The sequence below is a fragment of the Misgurnus anguillicaudatus genome, chromosome 5 (genome assembly GCF_027580225.2).
Source record: "Misgurnus anguillicaudatus chromosome 5, ASM2758022v2, whole genome shotgun sequence".
NCBI lineage: Eukaryota > Metazoa > Chordata > Actinopteri > Cypriniformes > Cobitidae > Misgurnus > Misgurnus anguillicaudatus.
In genome coordinates, this window is record NC_073341.2 from 39,184,708 (window position 1) to 39,205,535 (window position 20,828).

The window sequence follows — 20,828 nt, forward strand, 5'->3', positions numbered from 1 at the left end:
TGTTCCTAATAATCCTTTAGGTGAGTGTATATGACATTGACATTACATCACACTTTTAATCATTTAATCAATGTGTGTGTTCACCTGGGATCAAACCCATGACCTTCTGAATGCTGACACAATATGACATCACATGCTTTTACTGTATATGCTTTACTCACAATCTTAAATTTGGCGGAGAAGAAAGATGAGTTGTTATTCTGTAAACATGATCTTCTTATGGTAAAGCCTCACGGGTGAAGCTATTAGTCACCCTTGGTTTTGTTGCTCATTTCAAGCTGTTTTAAGGCCTCCCTCCCCAAAGTATCTGCAGGAAGATCCTGTGTCATAAAAATGCTCAAAACACACAAATAAATGAGATCTCCTGCCAAATGTTTATTAGAAGAAAAGCTGACGCCTCCAATGGTTTATTTGACAAAGAGACAGCATATGTGATCAAACTGTTCTGTGTTAGAGCGCTGAAGAGATGAGATGTGACTGTGATTGGTTTCATCCTCTGCAATCGCGACTTTTAATCGTGACAAAATTAAACCAAGAGATGAAGCTGTCACGGTCACAAACGCAATGAAATGTTTAAAACTGCCAACTGATTGCTATTGTGCTGACAAGAACTGAGATTGGGTTTGCAACTCAAAGGTCATGGGTTTGATGTCCACACTGTAAAAAATGATTTTCAAGAAAAAATTTCTTAGTGTTTTTTGTCTAGTTTTCAGTAAAAAATATCTACAAATTCTTAAATTAAGATGCTTTTTCTTGATGAGCAAAACAACCCAATTAAAGAAGTCTGGTTTTTAGACCAAAAATATCAAATTGAAGTGATTTTGTGCATAAAACAAGCCAAAAAAATCTGCCAATGGGGTAAGCTAATTTTCTTGAAATTTTCTTGAAATTTTCTTGAATTTAGCGTTTAAGAAAAATGTTTTTTGCGTATCCCATTGGCAGATTTTTTGGCTTGTTTTATGCACAAAATCACTTAAATTTGATATTTTTGATCTAAAAACTAGACTTATTTTTTTGGGTCCTTTTGCTCATCAAGAAAAAGCATCTTATTTTAAGAATTTGTAGATATTTTTACTGAAAACAAGACAAAAAATAAGATTTTTTTATTGAAAATCATTTTTTGCAGTGCTTGAACACAAATACTGATCAAATGTAGTGTTTTAAAAAGTACAGTCACTTTGGAGAAATCTAGAAGTGCAAACTGTACATGAAATTATTTTATGATAAATGCTTGAAAATCTAGCTACAGTCCTGTTTTTTGTGATTTACTGTTTTCACAAAATTATCCAACATAATGTAAAGAACATTTAATGAAAATAATGTTAATATCTTTAATATTGAATAAAAAGATGTCAAAGATTGAAATCAAACTGTGATGCTCCTGATCTCATCATTAGATATGGATTTCACAGTCACAATAACTAAAAATGTTTATATTTGAGTTTCAGATACAAGAATAGGTCCACTATAAAACCTTTATTTTTCTTCGTGTTTGTTATGATTCATGTTATTGTCAGATGATGTCACATTACGATGCTTTTGTCTCGGACAGTAACTCGATGACCTAAGTGATGATGGCAGGGGTTATTCTGCACGCCTGACGGTGCCGCAGAAGCGCTCGACCATTACATCATTGCTATGAGAACGACCGATGCCCCGCCCACTACATTTAATTGGATGAGCGAGCTGGCGTGACGATTCTATTGGTTGATGTTCGTGTAACAGGAAGCTGCGAGGGGGCGTGGTCTGATCGCTTCAAATGCGCGGTGAAAGATGCATCAGGGGAAGATGCTGATGCTGGCGCTGATGCTGGAGATGCGAGAATCGTTTCATACCCTAAACAACGTTTGAATCGCACGGATAGGTTTATTACGATGGACGCGTGTGTGATATTTAGCATAAAATAAACAAACGCGATATTTAGTCAACTGCCTACAGCTGAAGCGACGATATTCTCACATTAGCCCAACGTTACTACAATCGCAGACAGTGAGACCGTGTTTCAGGTCCATCCCACGATCGCTGGAGGTAAGGGCGTTTCTCTCAAACCATTTTCTGTAGTGATATTTACTTCAAAAGTTACAAACTGATGCCATTTCGTAGAAAACAAGGAAAAACTGGGAAATGTGCGATGTGTATTCATAGTTCATGAAGGCAGTGCTGTGAAGTTTGTGAGATCGTCTCTTTCTCTGTTTTAATCATTTAATTCTCATTAGATTACCTGCTCAAAGAGATCGTGATCCTTTATAAAGACATATAAACACATTTGACACTGTATATTGTACCAATACCTCTCATTGTTTGTTCCTATTTATATGTTTGTTTGTTTGTGTGTGTATTGTTTATGTAGATTACAGTAATCACTGAGCAGTTACTGACATCACAGATTATTTTGTGAAGCTTTGCATTTTTATTGTTGTTATTGCATTCATTAATTATATAATATATTTAACACAGACTGTAAATTAAATTATTAGGTCGATTTGTTTGTTTGAAGGTCAAGCTGTTATGTCACCGATAAGCTTTGTGACCGATAATAAGCTTATTAATACCTTATCAAGATGGACCTAACCACATTAAACACGTTCTAAAAACTGCTGGGTTATTTTCAACCCACCATTAGGTCAGGTTAACCTACGCTGGGTTGTTTCAACCCAAAATGCTGGGTTGTTTTAATTCATTGTTGGGTCAATTATAAATATAAAATTGTGGGTTAATTTAACCCAACACCTGCGTTTGTCCCTGCTGAATTGAAAATAACCGAGGATTTTTTTTAAAAGTGCACATTTACTCTCTCTCATGACGTACTATAAAGTAATACGCAATAGAATTACTGAAAACCCAAATTATACTACAAAGTGTTAATGTTAATGTAAAAATAAATAGTGTTGTTCATAACACTTTATAATTCACTTATTCTCAACCCAGCAATGGGTCAAAAAGGGTAAAACCCAGGGGTTGGTTTAATTAACCCAGAAAATGTTTATATTTGATCAAACAATGGGTTAAAACCAAAAATAAATATTTCTGTCATCATTTACTCACTCTAATGTTGTTACAAACCCGCATAAATGTATTTGTTCTGATGAACACAAGGGAAGATATTTTGAGAAATTTGTGTAACCAAACGGTTCGTGAACCCCATTTACTTCCATAGTATTATCTTTCCTACTATGTAAGTGAATGTGGTCCACGAACGGTTTGGTTACAAACATTTGTCAAAATATCTTCCTTTCTGTTCATCAGAAGAAAGACATTTATGCGGGTTTGTAACAACATGAGAGTGAGAAAGTGATGACAGAATTTTCATTTTTAGGTGAACTATCCCTTTAAACTTGGGTTTGCTCCTTTTTGGCCCAACACTGGGTTAAAAACAACCCAGCATTTTGGGTTGAAACAACCCTGCATAGGTTAAACTACAACCCAATGGGTTGGGTTCACCCTTTTGGCCTAATGCTGGGTTGAAAATAACCCCACATTTTTACAGTGTATGCTTTTCTGGGTTAATTTAAACCAACTGGTTGGGCTTGCCACTTTTTGACCCAACACTGGGTTAAAAACAACCCAGCATTTTGGGTTGAAACAACCCTGCATAGGTTAAACTACAACCCAATGGGTTGGGTTCACCCTTTTGGCCTAATGCTGGGTTGAAAATAACCCCACATTTTTACAGTGTATGCTTTTCTGGGTTAATTTAAACCAACTGGTTGGGCTTGCCACTTTTTGACCCAACACTGGGTTAAAAACAACCCAGCATTTTGGGTTGAAACAATCCTGCATAGGTTAAACTACAACCCAATGGGTTGGGTTCACCCTTTTGGCCTAATGCTGGGTTGAAAATAACCCCACATTTTTACAGTGTATGCTTTTCTGGGTTAATTTAAACCAACTGGTTGGGCTTGCCACTTTTTGACCCAACACTGGGTTAAAAACAACCCAGCATTTTGGGTTGAAACAATCCTGCATAGGTTAAACTACAACCCAATGGGTTGGGTTCACCCTTTTGGCCTAATGCTGGGTTGAAAATAACCCCACATTTTTACAGTGTATGCTTTTCTGGGTTAATTTAAACCAACTGGTTGGGCTTGCCACTTTTTGACCCAACACTGGGTTAAAAACAACCCAGCATTTTGGGTTGAAACAACCCTGCATAGGTTAAACTACAACCCAATGGGTTGGGTTCACCCTTTTGGCCTAATGCTGGGTTGAAAATAACCCCACATTTTTACAGTGTATGCTTTTCTGGGTTAATTTAAACCAACATGTTGGGCTTGCCCCTTTTTGACCCAACATGGGGGTTAAAAACAACCCAGAATTTTGGGTTGAAACAACCCTGCATAGGTTAAACTACAACCCAAAGGTTGGGTTCACCTTTTTTGGCCCAACGCTAGGTTAAAAACAACCCAGCATTTTGGGTTGAAACAACCCTGCATAGGTTAAACTACAACCCAATGGGTTGGGTTCACCCTTTTTGGCCCAACGCTGGGTTTAAAATAAACCCACATTTTTACAGTGTATGCTTTTCTGGGTTAATTTAAACCAACTGGTTGGGCTTGCTCCTTTTTGACCCAACATGGGGGTTAAAAACAACCCAGCATTTTGGGTTGAAACAACCCTGCATAGGTTAAACTACAACCCAATGGGTTGGGTTCACCCTTTTTGGCCCAACGCTGGGTTTAAAATAACCCCACATTTTTACAGTGTATCCTTTTCTGGGTTAATTTAAACCAACTGGTTGCTTGCCCCTTTTTGACCCAACATGGGGGTTAAAAACAACCCAGCATTTTGGATTGAAACAACCCTGCATAGGTTAAACTACAACCCAAAGGTTGGGTTCACCCTTTTTGGCCCAACGCTAGGTAAACAACACCATATGCAAAAGTGCATTTTCTTAGTTATGTTTTCTTATTGAGCACATTTTGAGTATTATATAAATGCCATGGTTGAACTCTAAAGGCGCCGGCTGGCATACTGGCATTGTAGCCTCAGTGAAGTTGCATTCATGTTTCTGGTTATATGCATGGAACAAAACTGCGCTGTTTAATTATAGCTGCTCTAAATAAAACCATGCAGAAGAACAACGAAAGCAGGAAACCAGGAGAAAAATGGCCCGTGGGAATATGAATGAACGCTGCAGAGACAGCACACCAACCCTGAGCAGTCATAATGGATGCTTACATTCTCAGGTCACGTGACCTCACACTTCATTTCATTACTAAGTGTGGATTTATTTCCTTGGGCAGCTTTTCCTCTTACTTATTGTTTTAATGAAGCAATCCCAAAGTGAGATTTTATTTCCAGATCTTTGTTTAGTAAATTTACCCTAATCACCCATTGTGTATGTACGTCGTCTACACTACATTGCTGCCACAGGTTTGGCCTGCAATGGTCGACAAATACTACAAATGATATGTTACTGTGCATGCACCGTGTTTGCGACCAGTAGCATCAGTTACAGTCATGGTGCGCTTGGTGCCTAAAGGAAACAAAAATAATCTAGATCTATATGTAAGTGCAAGATTAACTTGTTCTTCTCCATCCAATCAATTCTTTTCTCAGATATGCATCACATTACGGCGATAAAATGCATTGTGCACGCTGCCACAATAACCATAGTGCATATTTACTGTACTGTACTTATCCTCTGTTTGTAGAAACCAAAATCAGCCCTCGTACCTCTAATGTAAAGTTGCAATAGCAGTAAAAGAGCCCGCTTCTATCTACAATAGCTTGCTAGATTTATTTTAAACCACAAAGTTTTCCAGAGGAGGTGATTGTAACCAAAATGTTACTAAAGTCCTGTGTGAGTTGATGCCGTGTGTGCGGTGACTCAGTTTGAAGTGTCCCACCTCCTGACCATACCGGGTGCACAATGAGTCTCTTCAGCCTGAAGGGGAAAAAGTGTTGCTGTCTGTTTTGCATAATGCACTGAAGAGTGGCGTTTGTAGAGCAACATCGTTGCATTCGTTCGAAGGGCTGAAGCAAATGGAGATGTGCAGTGGGTGGAGAACCGCATCAGGTCTTTTGTGGGCCAGAACAAATCATCATAAAAAATCTCTTGGGCTTGTCCTTGAGCGAGTCCATTTCTCATGAGAGGTGCTTTTCAACTCCACCTCTTTCTTTTGCTCTGCATGTCTTAGTTGACTCATCTCATTCACTCACTTTTCTTTGTCCGACTCCCAATTACAAAAAGTCCTAATTAAATTCATTTGAATTATTTTATTCATTATAAAGAAAATTCGCTACCACACATATATTTACGCTTTATTTGTTGAATATAAATAACTTATTGTACTTAACATAGTGATATGGAACTGTAATGCAGACGACAGACCTGGAACTACTTCATAGGTGTGCATTGACAAAAAAATTATTAAAAATAAAAAAAAAATAAAATCTGTATTTCCATCAAAACGTGAAGCGAATCTTTAAAAATTGGCGGAAAAAAAAATACAAAATGGGTGCATTTACATCAAGTTGACACGAATGATGGTAGTATTGGTAATCAACAGTAATTAAAACAAGGCATGATTAGAAAATAGGGACAGGAATGCATTTAGTTAAGATTGGACAAGTTATACATTTACTAGCAGTGCTGCTTGTAATTGCCAAACTGAATGCTGTGCACAGAAAAAGAAATGCAGAGTTTTCATCCTAATCTCACGAGAAATCGTACATATTTTGCGAGTTGGCTAATTCGTATCAATTCATACAAAGTTAATTGTGCAAAATCGTACGATTCTCATAAAAAAAAAATGATACGAACCCCTAACCCTGCACCTAACCCCAACGTCATAGGGGTCAAGGCAAATCGTACCAAAAATTACGAAAGTGGTCGTATGAATTGATAAGAATTAGTCAACTCCTAACATATGTACGACTTCTCATTTTTGATGCAGGTACGAGACTAGGTCTGTGTCTAGATGTGTTAAGGCGTCATCACCTGGCGGCCATCCCACCACAGGCAGCTCGTTCACTCGCAGCACCGAGCCTCAATGGTGCAGGTACCCTTAAATGACCACAACCCATTCAATTTTCTACCAATTTTCAAACGGTTTGGTTTCTTACAAACTTTATTAACGTGGCTATAATTCTGGATGCTTTAACATGTTTCATGATTATTATTTTTTTTAGTGTAAGTATGCACTGTCATAGGTACATCTTTGATGTCCATAACAAACCAAACCGTTTGAAAATCTGTAGAAAATTAAGCAAGTTATGGTCATTTAAAAGTACCATTAAACTCAATGCTATGAGTGAGCGAGCTGCCTGTGGTAAGATGGCCGCCAAATGCGGACATTTCACTCAATTGGCCAGCAGCGCGGGCGAGATATCTAGCCTTTATACATATCTATGGGTACGAGCAGCAAGGGCATTGCGACGTCGAGCCCCATATATGATAAAGACAATTTGTGTGGGTTTAATGTTTGCTACGTCAAAATGTGTTTCTATCTCTCATTATTCGCATTTAATCTTTATCGCATAATTCAAAAAGCACAAGTGAGCGTCCTGTTTTTTTTTTTTGCGAATTAAGTTTTTCTTTCAGAAATTTGTCGCTTCCAACACTTATTTTTTTATGTGATACTACATAATGCGAATAAATCTGGGATGAGGGAAACCCAGCTTCATCGTAGTTCATGCACATGTTTTTCTTATTGGATAAGAAATGTATCTGACTCAATTTTTAGAATTTATGCACATCTTGGCATTTACATTCAGCTTCATGCTATAGTCCAAAATGGGTGGATGGAAACATAGCTGTTGATGGAGAGATTAACCATAAGTCAGTTTTATAGCCTCAAATATAACCAGAATTGTAACTGTAATGTTTAATTAAAAACACTTTAGTAATGACTCATGAATCTATTTTTTTAACTCAGCCCACTCCTACACTTGAATTTTGTTCTGGGTCTTTACATTTAGACGGTTTCATTTTTCCCAAGCAGCTCTGTAATGGGGTAAATAATTTTCAATTGCATTTATTGACTTAACTTAAACTTTGAATGTTAAGTGTTGTTTTCCTTTCAAAGATGCTTACACTGGTATTTCTTTGATTTAGCATCCATGCCATTGCATTTAAGATTCAGCTCCAGTCTACATTTTCAACGTTTATTAGGTTCTTGGCACAGCTTAGGATCTTATGATGATAAAATTGCAGGCTCGTGTGACCGTAAACATGCACTTCTGACTGGTACAGGTGTAGAAATACACAATACAATAGGTGAAATGTGTTATTTCTGCACTACTTGCTATGTATTTTCTGCAAATGAAACTGTGTTTACTGGATTTTAATTACACTCACTCAGTACCAAATTTTATGCATCACCCCTCCTCACTGTCAATGAAATTAGGTTTTGGATAGACGCTGGATTTATATAAATGAAACCATTTGTGCCGTCCAGGACATCCATGTGAATTGCGATACAGCGTCTGGCAGGTGTAAGTTAAAATTGGGAGTGCGTTAGAGTGAAATGGAGGGTAGGGGGAGGACGTGCCGTCACAAGGTGTTGACAAATTGTGATGGCCCAGATGCATCTCTCCTTCACACCAATTAACAGCTGATATTTCCCTTTTTAACCGAATAGCGAAAAGCACGAAAATTATGGACCCGCCTGCAGTGCTCTCAATAATTAATAACCCATGCATGAATTTTTCATCGTCTCTGATACGTTTGCAGATGTGAGGGGATGTGTTCAGGCATGGCAAATATAAAGGAAAGGAAAGTACAGATTAGCCCAAAAGTGTTATCGGTAGCTCACGCTCTTAATCTCTGATAACTGTACTGTACCACATCTGTGCCTCACAATGCCATTGTCTTGCTTGCTTTTCAATGGCAATTTATTTGATATATAAATAATAATAAGAAACTTTGTTCATCTAGTCACGTGGACCAACATTTTTATATCAATACTGTCAATTGGTTTGCAGTACTACAATGATGATGTGCTATATGTTGTGCATGCGGGCAGCTATGTAAGATATACTGTAGGCTCCTGAGTGTTTGTTTTAAGCAAATGTAAAACTCAAAAGATGTAACGGTAGAAGTTTGTACCAGACTTGTGGACAGCTGGTTGGATAATCTCTCTTAAATTACAATGTAAGCCATTCAGTGCACTTTGCTTGACTTGGAGATAAGTGGTGCAACTTTTTTTTTATAGAAACCAACATCTGTCCTAAAGTACAACACAGACCATCCAGTGTGTTTTTCCAATTGGTTCTATTTATTCGCTTTCTAATACTGTATAATAGGACACGTCCCACATGCATGAGAAAATACTTAAGTTTATTTAGGGATTTACTGTAGTAAAATTCTTAAAGTAAAACACCACCGTTTTTTAATATTTTACTATGTTCTTAACTCAACTTAGATGAATTAATACATACAATAAATATTAGACACATATTGGACAGAACACATGCTGGGTTAAACATTCCCCCGTGCTGGGTTAAAAATGACCCAATGTTGGGTTGATGTTATGCAACCATGTGGTATAATAACCCAACTGTTGGGTTAAAACAACCCAGCATTGGATTAATTTTAACCCAGCAGTGTGTTCTGTCCAATATTTACCCATTATGGGTCAGAAATAACCCAGCCATTTTTAGAGTGCACTTATTGAAAAATAAATAGTTTTTTATTACCAATGGCAGCTTGTGACTTCTTTTCTGAGGGGGCACGAATGAGAAACTCAAAACATTGTCATGTCTGTGGATTGTCATGTCAAAATATGTGTTTCATGCATCATGCAAACCTATACTACGTGCTTGCTAAAGACGCTTCGTAAGGGTTTATGATAAAAGAGACGCGCGCATTTGCTAGATACTCATTTTATCTCATAAGAGTTTAGTGTAAGTGTCTTGCGAGACGTGAGCGTCTCTTTTATCATAAACCCTTTCAAAGTGTACGCAGCAGGCACGTATTTTGACATGACACACGATTCACCGAACACATATTTTGACATGACGAGCCACACACGACACCCCGAACACATATATTAGTTTTTTGTCTCCTCGGAAAAGGAGGCACCGGCCGCCACTAGTTATTACTAAAATAATAATGTAAAATGGGTTGCTTACAAAAAGCAAAGGAGAGTAGAATCCATGTGCAAAGAAGGTTTATTATAAATAATCCCAAAAGGGCAGGCAAACAAATCCAATAGGGCAATAAAAAAAGAGTAATCCAAATATCAGGCAATAGGTCAGGGCAGGCAGCAAACAAACAATATCCAAAACAGGCACGGGTCAAAAACAGGCAAACACAGAACAGGAAACAGGATAACAGGTTGAACGCTAGGTAGGCTAACAATACTCAGCGGGGAGTAAACAGATCTTACCGGTTAAATACAAAAACACAGGAAGTGGGAAGTGAAGCATGGCATGAGATGATATCAAAATAAAAGTCAGAACAGAACAGGGTGTCAAAATAAAAGTACAAAACACAACACAAGACAAAACCCTTACAAATAAACAAAACAGATTAAACAAACTTAATTTAAGGTATAAGTTCAATTATTATTGTTATATTATATGTGTTATAAAGATGAAATATTAATGTTAAGTCCAAAATGACATTTTTCTAATTTTTGGTCATAAATCGCACGGATATATTTGTTGCCATAGCCAACAATACATTGTTTATTTTTGCCAAAAATCATTTGGATATTAAGTAAAGATCATGTTCCATGTGATATATTGTAAAAATATAATATGTAATATAAAAGATATTTTGTACATTAATATTTATCATTAGTCATATTTGTTGTCAAGGTCTTAATTTTGACATTTAAAGGTGATTTTCTTAATATTTCGTTTTTTTGCACCCTCCTATCCTAACAAAACATACATCAATGGAAAACTTATTTATTCAGCTTTCAGATAAATGTAAAATATAAAAAAAATGACCTCAATGACTGCTTTTATGGTCCAGGGTCACATTTGGATTCACTTTATAACACGCTAAAATTCTTAGTAATGTTTTTGTACATTTACATTTTTTTTATAAAAATGTTATCTAATACCCCCCCCCCCAAGAAAAAGGATGCCCTTTAGGGCCTTATTACTGTATTCTCTCAACTGTGTAGTTATGCTCCAGATTCAACAACCTTCTTGGGTGATTCTTGCTATTTCATTCATCTCTTTCTTTCTCTCTCTCTCTCTCTCTTTCTCTCTCTGTCGCAGCTGTCTGCATGTGTGTCCAACCTCACACATATGTAAAAGGAAGCCCCAAGGGTTGGTCCTTTTTGCTTCTTCCTGTCAGGTTGCCATGGCATCAGGCAAGGTGGCCCCCTTTCGTACCGTGCAGAGAGACCGGTGGGGTTACGTCCTGTACGACCATCCCGCTGTTTAATACGATCAGACAGGCGTACTGGGTAGTGTGAAACCCTAAAGCCAGACCCATGCTTTCACAGACGAACCACCATCTCTTTCTTTCATGCTAAAGATGATCTGATCTCTGTAGCATCAGGATGGGCTGAGGCAAGATGGCTGCTCTTTGAGCTGATGTTTCCTTAGTCTGGATATTTTTTATTTTATAGCAAAAATGCCCACCGTAGTTATCTGAGTTGCATTATAAATTGCATTTCAAATGCAACAATTTATTAACACCTGAGGTGAAATTAAGAGCGTTTGCACTCTTGTACGTACAGAGAATATGTTTTTAACCTTATTCAGAACAGTTATTGTGACATCAGTGCAGTGAATGCAAAGCAACAAATAATAAGGTATATGAGATGTATGAGGCTCTTTGCTGTTCATATTTGGTCTCAGATAGAGACACACCCCTTCCCTCGCCCTCCCTCTTCCCCGTCTCATCTCGGCCCTCTTCAATACACCTCTCTCAGGGGAGATCATTTGTGTTCAATGCGTGAGAAGATCAGAGTGTGCATGGGGGTGGTTTAGGATGGGGTGATTTTTTTCCCCGTCTTGTTTTTATTTGTAGAGTCAGTGGAGTCTAAGCAGTGAACAGGACTATCACAGCACATAAAAGTGTTTTTCACAGACATTAAAAGACCCAAAAAACTCTAGGGAATAGACAGCTGGCATCTCTGTGTAAAACATCTCTTATTGGTTCATTTTGTACCCGGACAGACCTTGTCTATATCTGTATTTATCTATCTGTCTGTCTATGTATCTATCTGTCTATATCTATGTCTGTCTGTCTGTCTGTCTCTTTGTCTGTCTGCCTGTCTCTCTGTCTATCTGTTTATATCTACATCTGTCTTACTGTCTGTCTGTCTGTCTGTCTGTCTGTCTGTCTGTCTGTCTGTCTATCTGTTTATATCTACATCTGTCTTACTGTCTGTCTGTCTGTCTGTTTATATCTACATCTGTCTTACTGTCTGTCTGTCTGTCTGTCTCTCTGTCTATCTGTTTATATCTACATCTGTCTTACTGTCTGTCTGTCTGTCTGTCTGTCTGTCTGTCTGTCTGTCTATCTGTCTGTCTGTCTGTCTATCTGTTTATATCTACATCTGTCTTACTGTCTGTCTGTCTGTCTGTCTGTCTGTCTGTTTATATCTACATCTGTCTTACTGTCTGTATCTACATCTGCCTGTCTGTCTGTCTGTCTGTCTATATCTACATCTGCTTGCCTGTCTGTCTATATCTGCATTTGTCTGTCTGTCTGTCTATATCTACATCTGTCTGACTATCTATCTATCTGTCTTTCTGTCTATATCTGTGTCTGTCTGTCTGTCTGTCTATATCGACATCTGTCTGTCTGACTATCTATCTATCTGTCTTTCTGTCTATATCTGTGTCTGTCTGTCTGTCTGTCTATCCATCTATCTATCTATCTATCTATCTATCTATCTATCTATCTATCTATCTATCTATCTATCTATCTATCTATCTATCTATCTATCTATCTATCTGTCTATATCTACATCTGTCTTACTGTATGCCTGTCTATCTGTTTATATCTACATTTGTCTGTCTGTCTGTCTGTCTGTCTGTCTGTTTATATCTACATCTGTCTTACTGTATGTCTGTCTGTCTGTCTGTCTGTCTGTCTGTCTGTCTATCTATATGTTTATATTTACATCTGTCTTTCTGTCTGTCTGTCTGTCTGTCTATCTGTTTATATCTACATCTGTCTTACTGTCTGTATCTACATCTGCCTGTCTGTCTGTCTGTCTATATCTACATCTGTCTGACTATCTATCTATCTGTCTGTGTGTCTGTCTATATCTGTGTCTGTATGTCTGTCTGTCTGTCTGTCTATCTGTCTATATCTACATTTGTCTAACTGTATGCTTGTCTATCTGTTTATATCTACATTTGTCTTACTGCCTGTCTGTCTGTCTGTCTGTCTGTCTGTATTTACATCTGCCTGCCTGTCTGTCTATATCTGCCTGCCTGTCTGTCTATATATCTGTCCGTCTGTCTGTCTGTCTGTCTGTCTATATCTACACCTGTCTGAATATCTGTCTTTCTGTATGTCTATCTGTTTATATCTACATATGTCTGACTATCTATTTTTCTGTCTGCTAGTCTGTCTGTCTATATCTACATCTGTCTGACTATCTATCTATCTGTCTTTCTGTCTATATCTGTGTCTGTCTGTCTGTCTGTCTATATCGACATCTGTCTGTCTGACTATCTATCTATCTGTCTTTCTGTCTATATCTGTGTCTGTCTGTCTGTCTGTCTGTCTATCCATCTATCTATCTATCTATCTATCTATCTATCTATCTATCTATCTATCTATCTATCTATCTATCTATCTATCTATCTATCTATCTATCTATCTATCTATCTGTCTATATCTACATCTGTCTTACTGTATGCCTGTCTATCTGTTTATATCTACATTTGTCTGTCTGTCTGTCTGTCTGTCTGTCTGTCTGTTTATATCTACATCTGTCTTACTGTATGTCTGTCTGTCTGTCTGTCTGTCTGTCTGTCTATCTATATGTTTATATTTACATCTGTCTTTCTGTCTGTCTGTCTGTCTGTCTATCTGTTTATATCTACATCTGTCTTACTGTCTGTATCTACATCTGCCTGTCTGTCTGTCTGTCTATATCTACATCTGTCTGACTATCTATCTATCTGTCTGTGTGTCTGTCTATATCTGTGTCTGTATGTCTGTCTGTCTGTCTGTCTATCTGTCTATATCTACATTTGTCTAACTGTATGCTTGTCTATCTGTTTATATCTACATTTGTCTTACTGCCTGTCTGTCTGTCTGTCTGTCTGTATTTACATCTGCCTGCCTGTCTGTCTATATCTGCCTGCCTGTCTGTCTATATATCTGTCCGTCTGTCTGTCTGTCTGTCTGTCTATATCTACACCTGTCTGAATATCTGTCTTTCTGTATGTCTATCTGTTTATATCTACATATGTCTGACTATCTATTTTTCTGTCTGCTAGTCTGTCTGTCTATATCTACATCTGTCTGACTATCTATCTATCTGTCTTTCTGTCTATATCTGTGTCTGTCTGTCTGTCTGTCTATATCGACATCTGTCTGTCTGACTATCTATCTATCTGTCTTTCTGTCTATATCTGTGTCTGTCTGTCTGTCTGTTTGTCTATCCATCTATCTATCTATCTATCTATCTATCTATCTATCTATCTATCTATCTATCTATCTATCTATCTATCTATCTATCTATCTATCTATCTATCTATCTATCTATCTATCTGTCTATATCTACATCTGTCTTACTGTATGCCTGTCTATCTGTTTATATCTACATTTGTCTGTCTGTCTGTCTGTCTGTCTGTCTGTTTATATCTACATCTGTCTTACTGTATGTCTGTCTGTCTGTCTGTCTGTCTGTCTGTCTGTCTATCTATATGTTTATATTTACATCTGTCTTTCTGTCTGTCTGTCTGTCTGTCTATCTGTTTATATCTACATCTGTCTTACTGTCTGTATCTACATCTGCCTGTCTGTCTGTCTGTCTATATCTACATCTGTCTGACTATCTATCTATCTGTCTGTGTGTCTGTCTATATCTGTGTCTGTATGTCTGTCTGTCTGTCTGTCTATCTGTCTATATCTACATTTGTCTAACTGTATGCTTGTCTATCTGTTTATATCTACATTTGTCTTACTGCCTGTCTGTCTGTCTGTCTGTCTGTATTTACATCTGCCTGCCTGTCTGTCTATATCTGCCTGCCTGTCTGTCTATATATCTGTCCGTCTGTCTGTCTGTCTGTCTGTCTATATCTACACCTGTCTGAATATCTGTCTTTCTGTATGTCTATCTGTTTATATCTACATATGTCTGACTATCTATTTTTCTGTCTGCTAGTCTGTCTGTCTATATCTTCACCTGTCTGTCTATCTATATCTGCGTTTGTCTGTTTGCCTATCTGTCTGTCTGTCTATATCTGTGTCGGTCTCGGCATATGTTTGTCTATCTATCTGTCTGTCTGTCTGTCTGTCTGTATCTACATCTGACTGTCTGTCTGTCTGTCTATTTCTATGTCTGTCTGTCTATCTCTACATATGTCTTACTATCTATCTGTCTATCTGTCTGTCTGTCTATCAGTCTTTCTGTCTCTCTCTATATCTACATCTCTCTATCTACCACGGTACTTTATTTTGAGTATTTCAGATGAACATTTGGAACAGATGTTCAGTGCTGTGCACCATTATCATTAGAAACAAACACATTCAACAGCAAGGTTTAAAAACCCTGCGTTATTCTTGTTAGTGTCTTATTTTGTGCATAACATAACACAAAAGGAAATTGCGCCCCATTGCATCAGTCTAGTATCTTTTAATGTGTGATCAGGATGTATGCGAGAGACAAAACTTTGTTCCTCTCAGGCGATGTGCTTTGAACAAAGTTGTTGTTACCTTTGTTGCACATTATATGTGTCACTTTCTGTCTGTGCAACACTTGTCATTCATCAGATCTCTTTTGACATCTGTCATATACAGCAAACAGATCATGAAAAGAGATCAGTGACATCAGTGGCATAAAGCTATAATTCAGCAAAACATAAAAACTGTCATCATTATACTCTATGTTTTTCTATGTAACACAAAACATAGATTTTTCCTGACACTTTTCTGTCATGTAATGGGTTATATCAACTTTCAAAATGACAAAAATCATCACAAACATATCATAAATGTTGCATCACATCTATTGGCACCATATAATTTGAGATCTTTATTTTAAAGCCTGCCAGTCCTCTTTCACTTTCAATACATGGAGGAGTGCAGCAATTACGTTTTGAGATGGCATAAGGATGAGTAAATTTTGAATAGGGTAAACTATTCACTGGCACAATAGTATATAGAAGACATATTGTATTTTTTATGGTTTTAGTAGTTTAATGTCCGTATAAGTCATGTTGTATGCCCTATTAACAGCTGATAGTTTCTCGCACCTCCTGCCAGATCACTTGAGCTCATTAGCACCAAGCAGCAATCAGGGGAGCAATGAATCACAAACCCGGGTGCATAAAGGAGGATCAAACCATAGTCCATCACTAAAGACTCCAATTTAAACTCTTGAAACCAAACCTGAGATGTTTGATTGCTACCATGCATCACTGAATGTAGGTTATGTTTAGGGCCAATCTCTTGTTTTTATAAAATCGAACGTGTGTTAGTTGGTGGTCAAAATGTTTAAGGCTAAATGCTCTTGAGATCTGAAACGCTTCTTTTCTAGAAATATTAAAGCCCACGGATGTTTAAAGTGTGATGAAGTGCTGTTTTATTGTATTGGTGTTCATATTGCCTGTCCGGCCGTACAGTTACAGGCCCTCTGAGAGCTGTTAAACTCAATGCTTACGAGATCTTGCCATTCTTTCAGGCGGACTTACGTTTTATTGATGTGCACGCTCAGGCTTTGATGTGTGGCTCCTTTCATGTGTCTGTCAGGTGTATTTTTGCATGCAGGCCGCTACGACGCTGCATGAATCGCTTTGTCTTTGACTAAAATGAGAGATGACTGAATAATCAATTATCAGAGGATTTATGAGCACTCGCAGGGGAACGACGTGCAGGAAATTGTGGGATATTAAAAATGTCACTTCTCTACATTTTTTAAATTTAATATTTACTTAGATTTGTTTTACTGTGATAGAGCAAAAATTTGATATTTTTTATGCATCTGCTGCAACTGATTCTAATAAACATCTATAAATAGCATACAAGAAAAATACTTTTTTGCAGTATTCGCACTTATGTTGTTTCAAAAAGAAGAAAGCAGTCTGTCTGTGTACAACATTGAAGCACCTTTTATAAGCAGTCCATGCGACTCATGCACTACGTTTTAAATCTTCTAAATGTGACCGCTTTGTGTAACGAACAGAGAGAATTTTTAATCATTTCTCCCTGAAAGTCAAATAATATATGCAACTGAGAATGCAGCTCTCTAAATCAAAAATGGTGCCTGTGATGCATTTGAAGTTTTGTCATGAGAGAAGCAATGATATTTGAGGCACCATATTTGATTTGAAAGTTGCATGAAGTAAAGGAATTATGATTGACATGATCTGTACATCACACAAAACTGCAATAGGCTTGTGTTTAATGGACAGCTTTCATATGGAAAATATGGAATAAATTCTCTTAATGAGAAGTTTTATTTTTAGATGCACTGTTTCTTTAACATCATTGTCGCTTGGCAGACATCATAAGCAATGCATGATTTATAGACCTCTTTCTTTTTCATTTTGCAGGGCCGGATGAGAAAGTTCCCGTCTTCCATTTTGTAGAAATCTTCCCTCCGACTGTCAGCCTCCAACTGGGCGCAGCACTCCAGAGATCCTCAATATGGAGAGAAGTGCCATTTCCACTTCACTGCTCACAGTCTGTTTAGTTTTGGCTGCGTGTCGCTGTTCCTCTGCGATTGCCTTCTGCCCTGCCCAATGTGTCTGCGAGACCCGCCCGTGGTACACGCCGCAGTCGGTCTACCATCAAGCCAAGACCGTGGACTGCAACGAACTTCATTTGAGCAAAATCCCTTGGAATATATCGATCGATACTCAGGTGCTGCTTCTTCAGAGCAACAACATTTCCAGAGTAACCTCAGAACTCCAGAGTTTGGTCAATCTCACAGAACTGGATCTCTCGCAGAACCACTTCACACAAATCCAAGATGTCGGCTTGAATAACCTAAGCCAACTTGTCACACTTTACCTTGAGGAAAACCAAATTAAAGAGCTGCCGGATTCGTGTCTGAAGGATCTAGTGAACTTAGAGGAGCTTTATATTAACCACAATCAGATCTCTTCTATCGGTCCCAACGCATTTTCTGGCTTGGGAAACCTGTTGAGGCTCCATCTCAATTCAAACAAGCTGGTGGCGATCGATAGCCATTGGTTTGAAGCCCTACCCAACCTGGAGATCCTAATGATAGGGGAGAATCCCATTCTCGGACTGCGGGACATGAACTTTCACCCCCTTTCTAAATTGCACAGTTTGGTGTTAGCGGGAATGGGACTCAGGGAAATCCCAGAGGGTGCGTTCCGCGGATTGGAGTATTTGGAGAGTCTCTCGTTCTTCGATAACAAGCTGACGGCCGTTCCGAGGAAAGCCCTCGCCGTTCTTCCCAGCCTCAAGTTTCTTGACCTCAACAAGAACCCAATTGTCCGCGTACAGGAAGGTGATTTCCGTGACTTTCCTCACTTGGAAGAGCTCAGCCTGAACAACATGGAGGAACTGGTGGCGGTGGAGAGGGGTGCGTTCTCCAACCTTCCGCAGATGGCCAAACTGGAGCTCTACAACAACCCCCACCTGTTTTTCCTAGACCGGGCTGCTTTCCTGAACATGCGCAGCTTGCGCACCTTACTGCTCCATAACAACGACCTCGCGTTATTGCCCCGCGAGACTGTATCTTCGTTTCCCAGTCTGGATGAAATCAGTCTCCATAGCAACCCACTCAGGTGCGATTGTCTTTCCAATTGGGGGCCAGTCCTGGGCAACCAATCGAGTCTCAAACTATTAGAATCCCAAATAACTCTTTGTGCCTCCCCACCTCATCTCATTGGCCAGGCTCTACAGGAAGTGGTGTCTGCGAGTTGGAACGGGGCCACTAATACCTGCCTGCCTCTAATTTCCCCGCATGCCTTTCCACCGCAGCTCAACGTCACCGTGGGCCAGTTTCTAACGCTCGACTGCTGGGCTGTGGCTGATCCTGCACCACAGTTTTATTGGGTGACACCCACCGGTGACAAAGTTACTTCCGAATCAGTTTCACCATCCTTGAACGAGGGCGAAGGAACCAAGAAAAAGCATCGGATGCAAAACCAAGGAGCTCTCGAGATCCCCCACATCGAACCGGAGGATGCCGGACTCTACACGTGCGTTGCTTGGAACGCCGAAGGAGCAGACACTCGGAGTGTCTCGGTGTATGTTGATAGAATTAACTTCGGTGATGGCGAACATCGTACTGGCGGAGGTCATCGCAGAGGGACGAACACCACGGGATCCTTAATAGTCCTGGCAAAAATTGTCCATGCCCAGTCCGTAGTGTTGGAATGGAAGGTCCACCCATCTGCTCTTTCCGCCATCCATGACGTGGCACAACCCAAGTGGCTAAGCGCCACCGTTAAGATCGACAATCCACAGATTAGCTACACCGCAACGGTCCCCGTAGATGTTCAAGAATATAACCTCACGCATCTGCTTCCTTCCACGGAGTACCAGGTTTGCCTAACCATGGCCGCCACCGAGCAAACCCAGCACTCTTGCATCAACGTGACCACCAAAGAAGCCAGCTTTGCCGTGGAAATGGTCGCCCAGCCGACCAACGTAGCCCTGGCAGCCGTCATGGGTTCGATGTTCGCCATATGCATCATGGCACTGCTGGTGTTTTACATGGGACGGCGCATGAAGCAGAAATCTTGTCACCACTCTCTTAAGAAATATATGCAGCACACGACCTCCATCCCTCTGAACGAGCTTTATCCACCACTTATTAACCTCTGGGAGACGGAGACTGAAAAAGAGAAAGAGGGACCGGTCGACCCTCAAAACTCACAGATAGACACCTCAAAAACATACATGTGGTAGCTGCACTGTTTTAAACAGTACCTTGTTGTACATAAAGGACAAGAACGTATTATTGATTCGTCATTGTGAAAGATAAATGTATTTTTAGATGGTACCCTTCAACACCACCAAGCACACTTGGTTGCAACTGTGATTCGTTCACACGTACAGGTAAAACAGATACGTGGGCAGCAAAACACATTTTATGCTTTTGCACTGCATTGTATTTTCTGGGAATAATTCAACGTTAAGCATGCATATATGTTATTTTGTATAATTTAAACATCCTATATCAACACTAACACAGATCGGCCTCACACATATTAAATCACGTGACATCAGTTTCACAGATTCGGGAGTTTTTGCATGAAGTCTTGCATGATGCGTTCTCACACTAAAGTCTTCTAAAAATACACAGGTGTGAGAAATTGACGTGCGTTCATCGTCTTCACCCTGTCGCATTGTATCACCTGCATTGTGATTCAAATCTTAAACCAAACCTGCCAGGTGCTATGAATATATCGCAAACTAATTTGCTGTTATATGAAATGCATTTCTGGAGCACAACTGCATAGCTGTGCTTATAACCTTTCATTTTAATATAGCTTTTAAAATACATATTTATAAAAGTGCGCTCGATTATGTGTGTTTATTACTGAGTGAAAATGTATTTCGCATCAAATATAAATTATTATTAGCCTATAATGTTCATTGGGTTTCACTTTGCTCTTGTCCCACCAATAATTGAGTCTGTTTTGCACCTCATTTTGCATTTGGCATTGCTATTACAGGGAAATTGATTCAGTTCTCATTTAAACCGGCTGCCAAATTCAATATGCACACAATTGTTTCTTTGTTAAAG

The 20,828-nt window shown here is 38.9% G+C and overlaps 1 protein-coding gene across 1 annotated transcript; it reads left to right on the forward strand.

Moving 5' to 3' along the window:
• The first annotated feature begins 1,750 nt into the window (after positions 1-1,750).
• Positions 1,751-20,152, forward strand: LOC129414746 (leucine-rich repeat neuronal protein 1). The gene is made up of 2 exons (XM_055168858.2): positions 1,751-2,028; positions 17,653-20,152. The coding sequence occupies exon 2, from the start codon at positions 17,747-17,749 to the stop codon at positions 19,985-19,987; it is 2,241 nt and encodes a 746-aa protein (XP_055024833.2). The 5' UTR covers positions 1,751-2,028; positions 17,653-17,746; the 3' UTR covers positions 19,988-20,152.
• The last annotated feature ends 676 nt before the right edge of the window (positions 20,153-20,828 follow it).

Bases quoted from the DNA above. Each gene is read 5' to 3' on its own strand.
- LOC129414746 (XM_055168858.2), top strand. From the start codon at position 17,747: ATGGAGAGAAGTGCCATTTCCACTTCACTGCTCACAGTCTGTTTAGTT.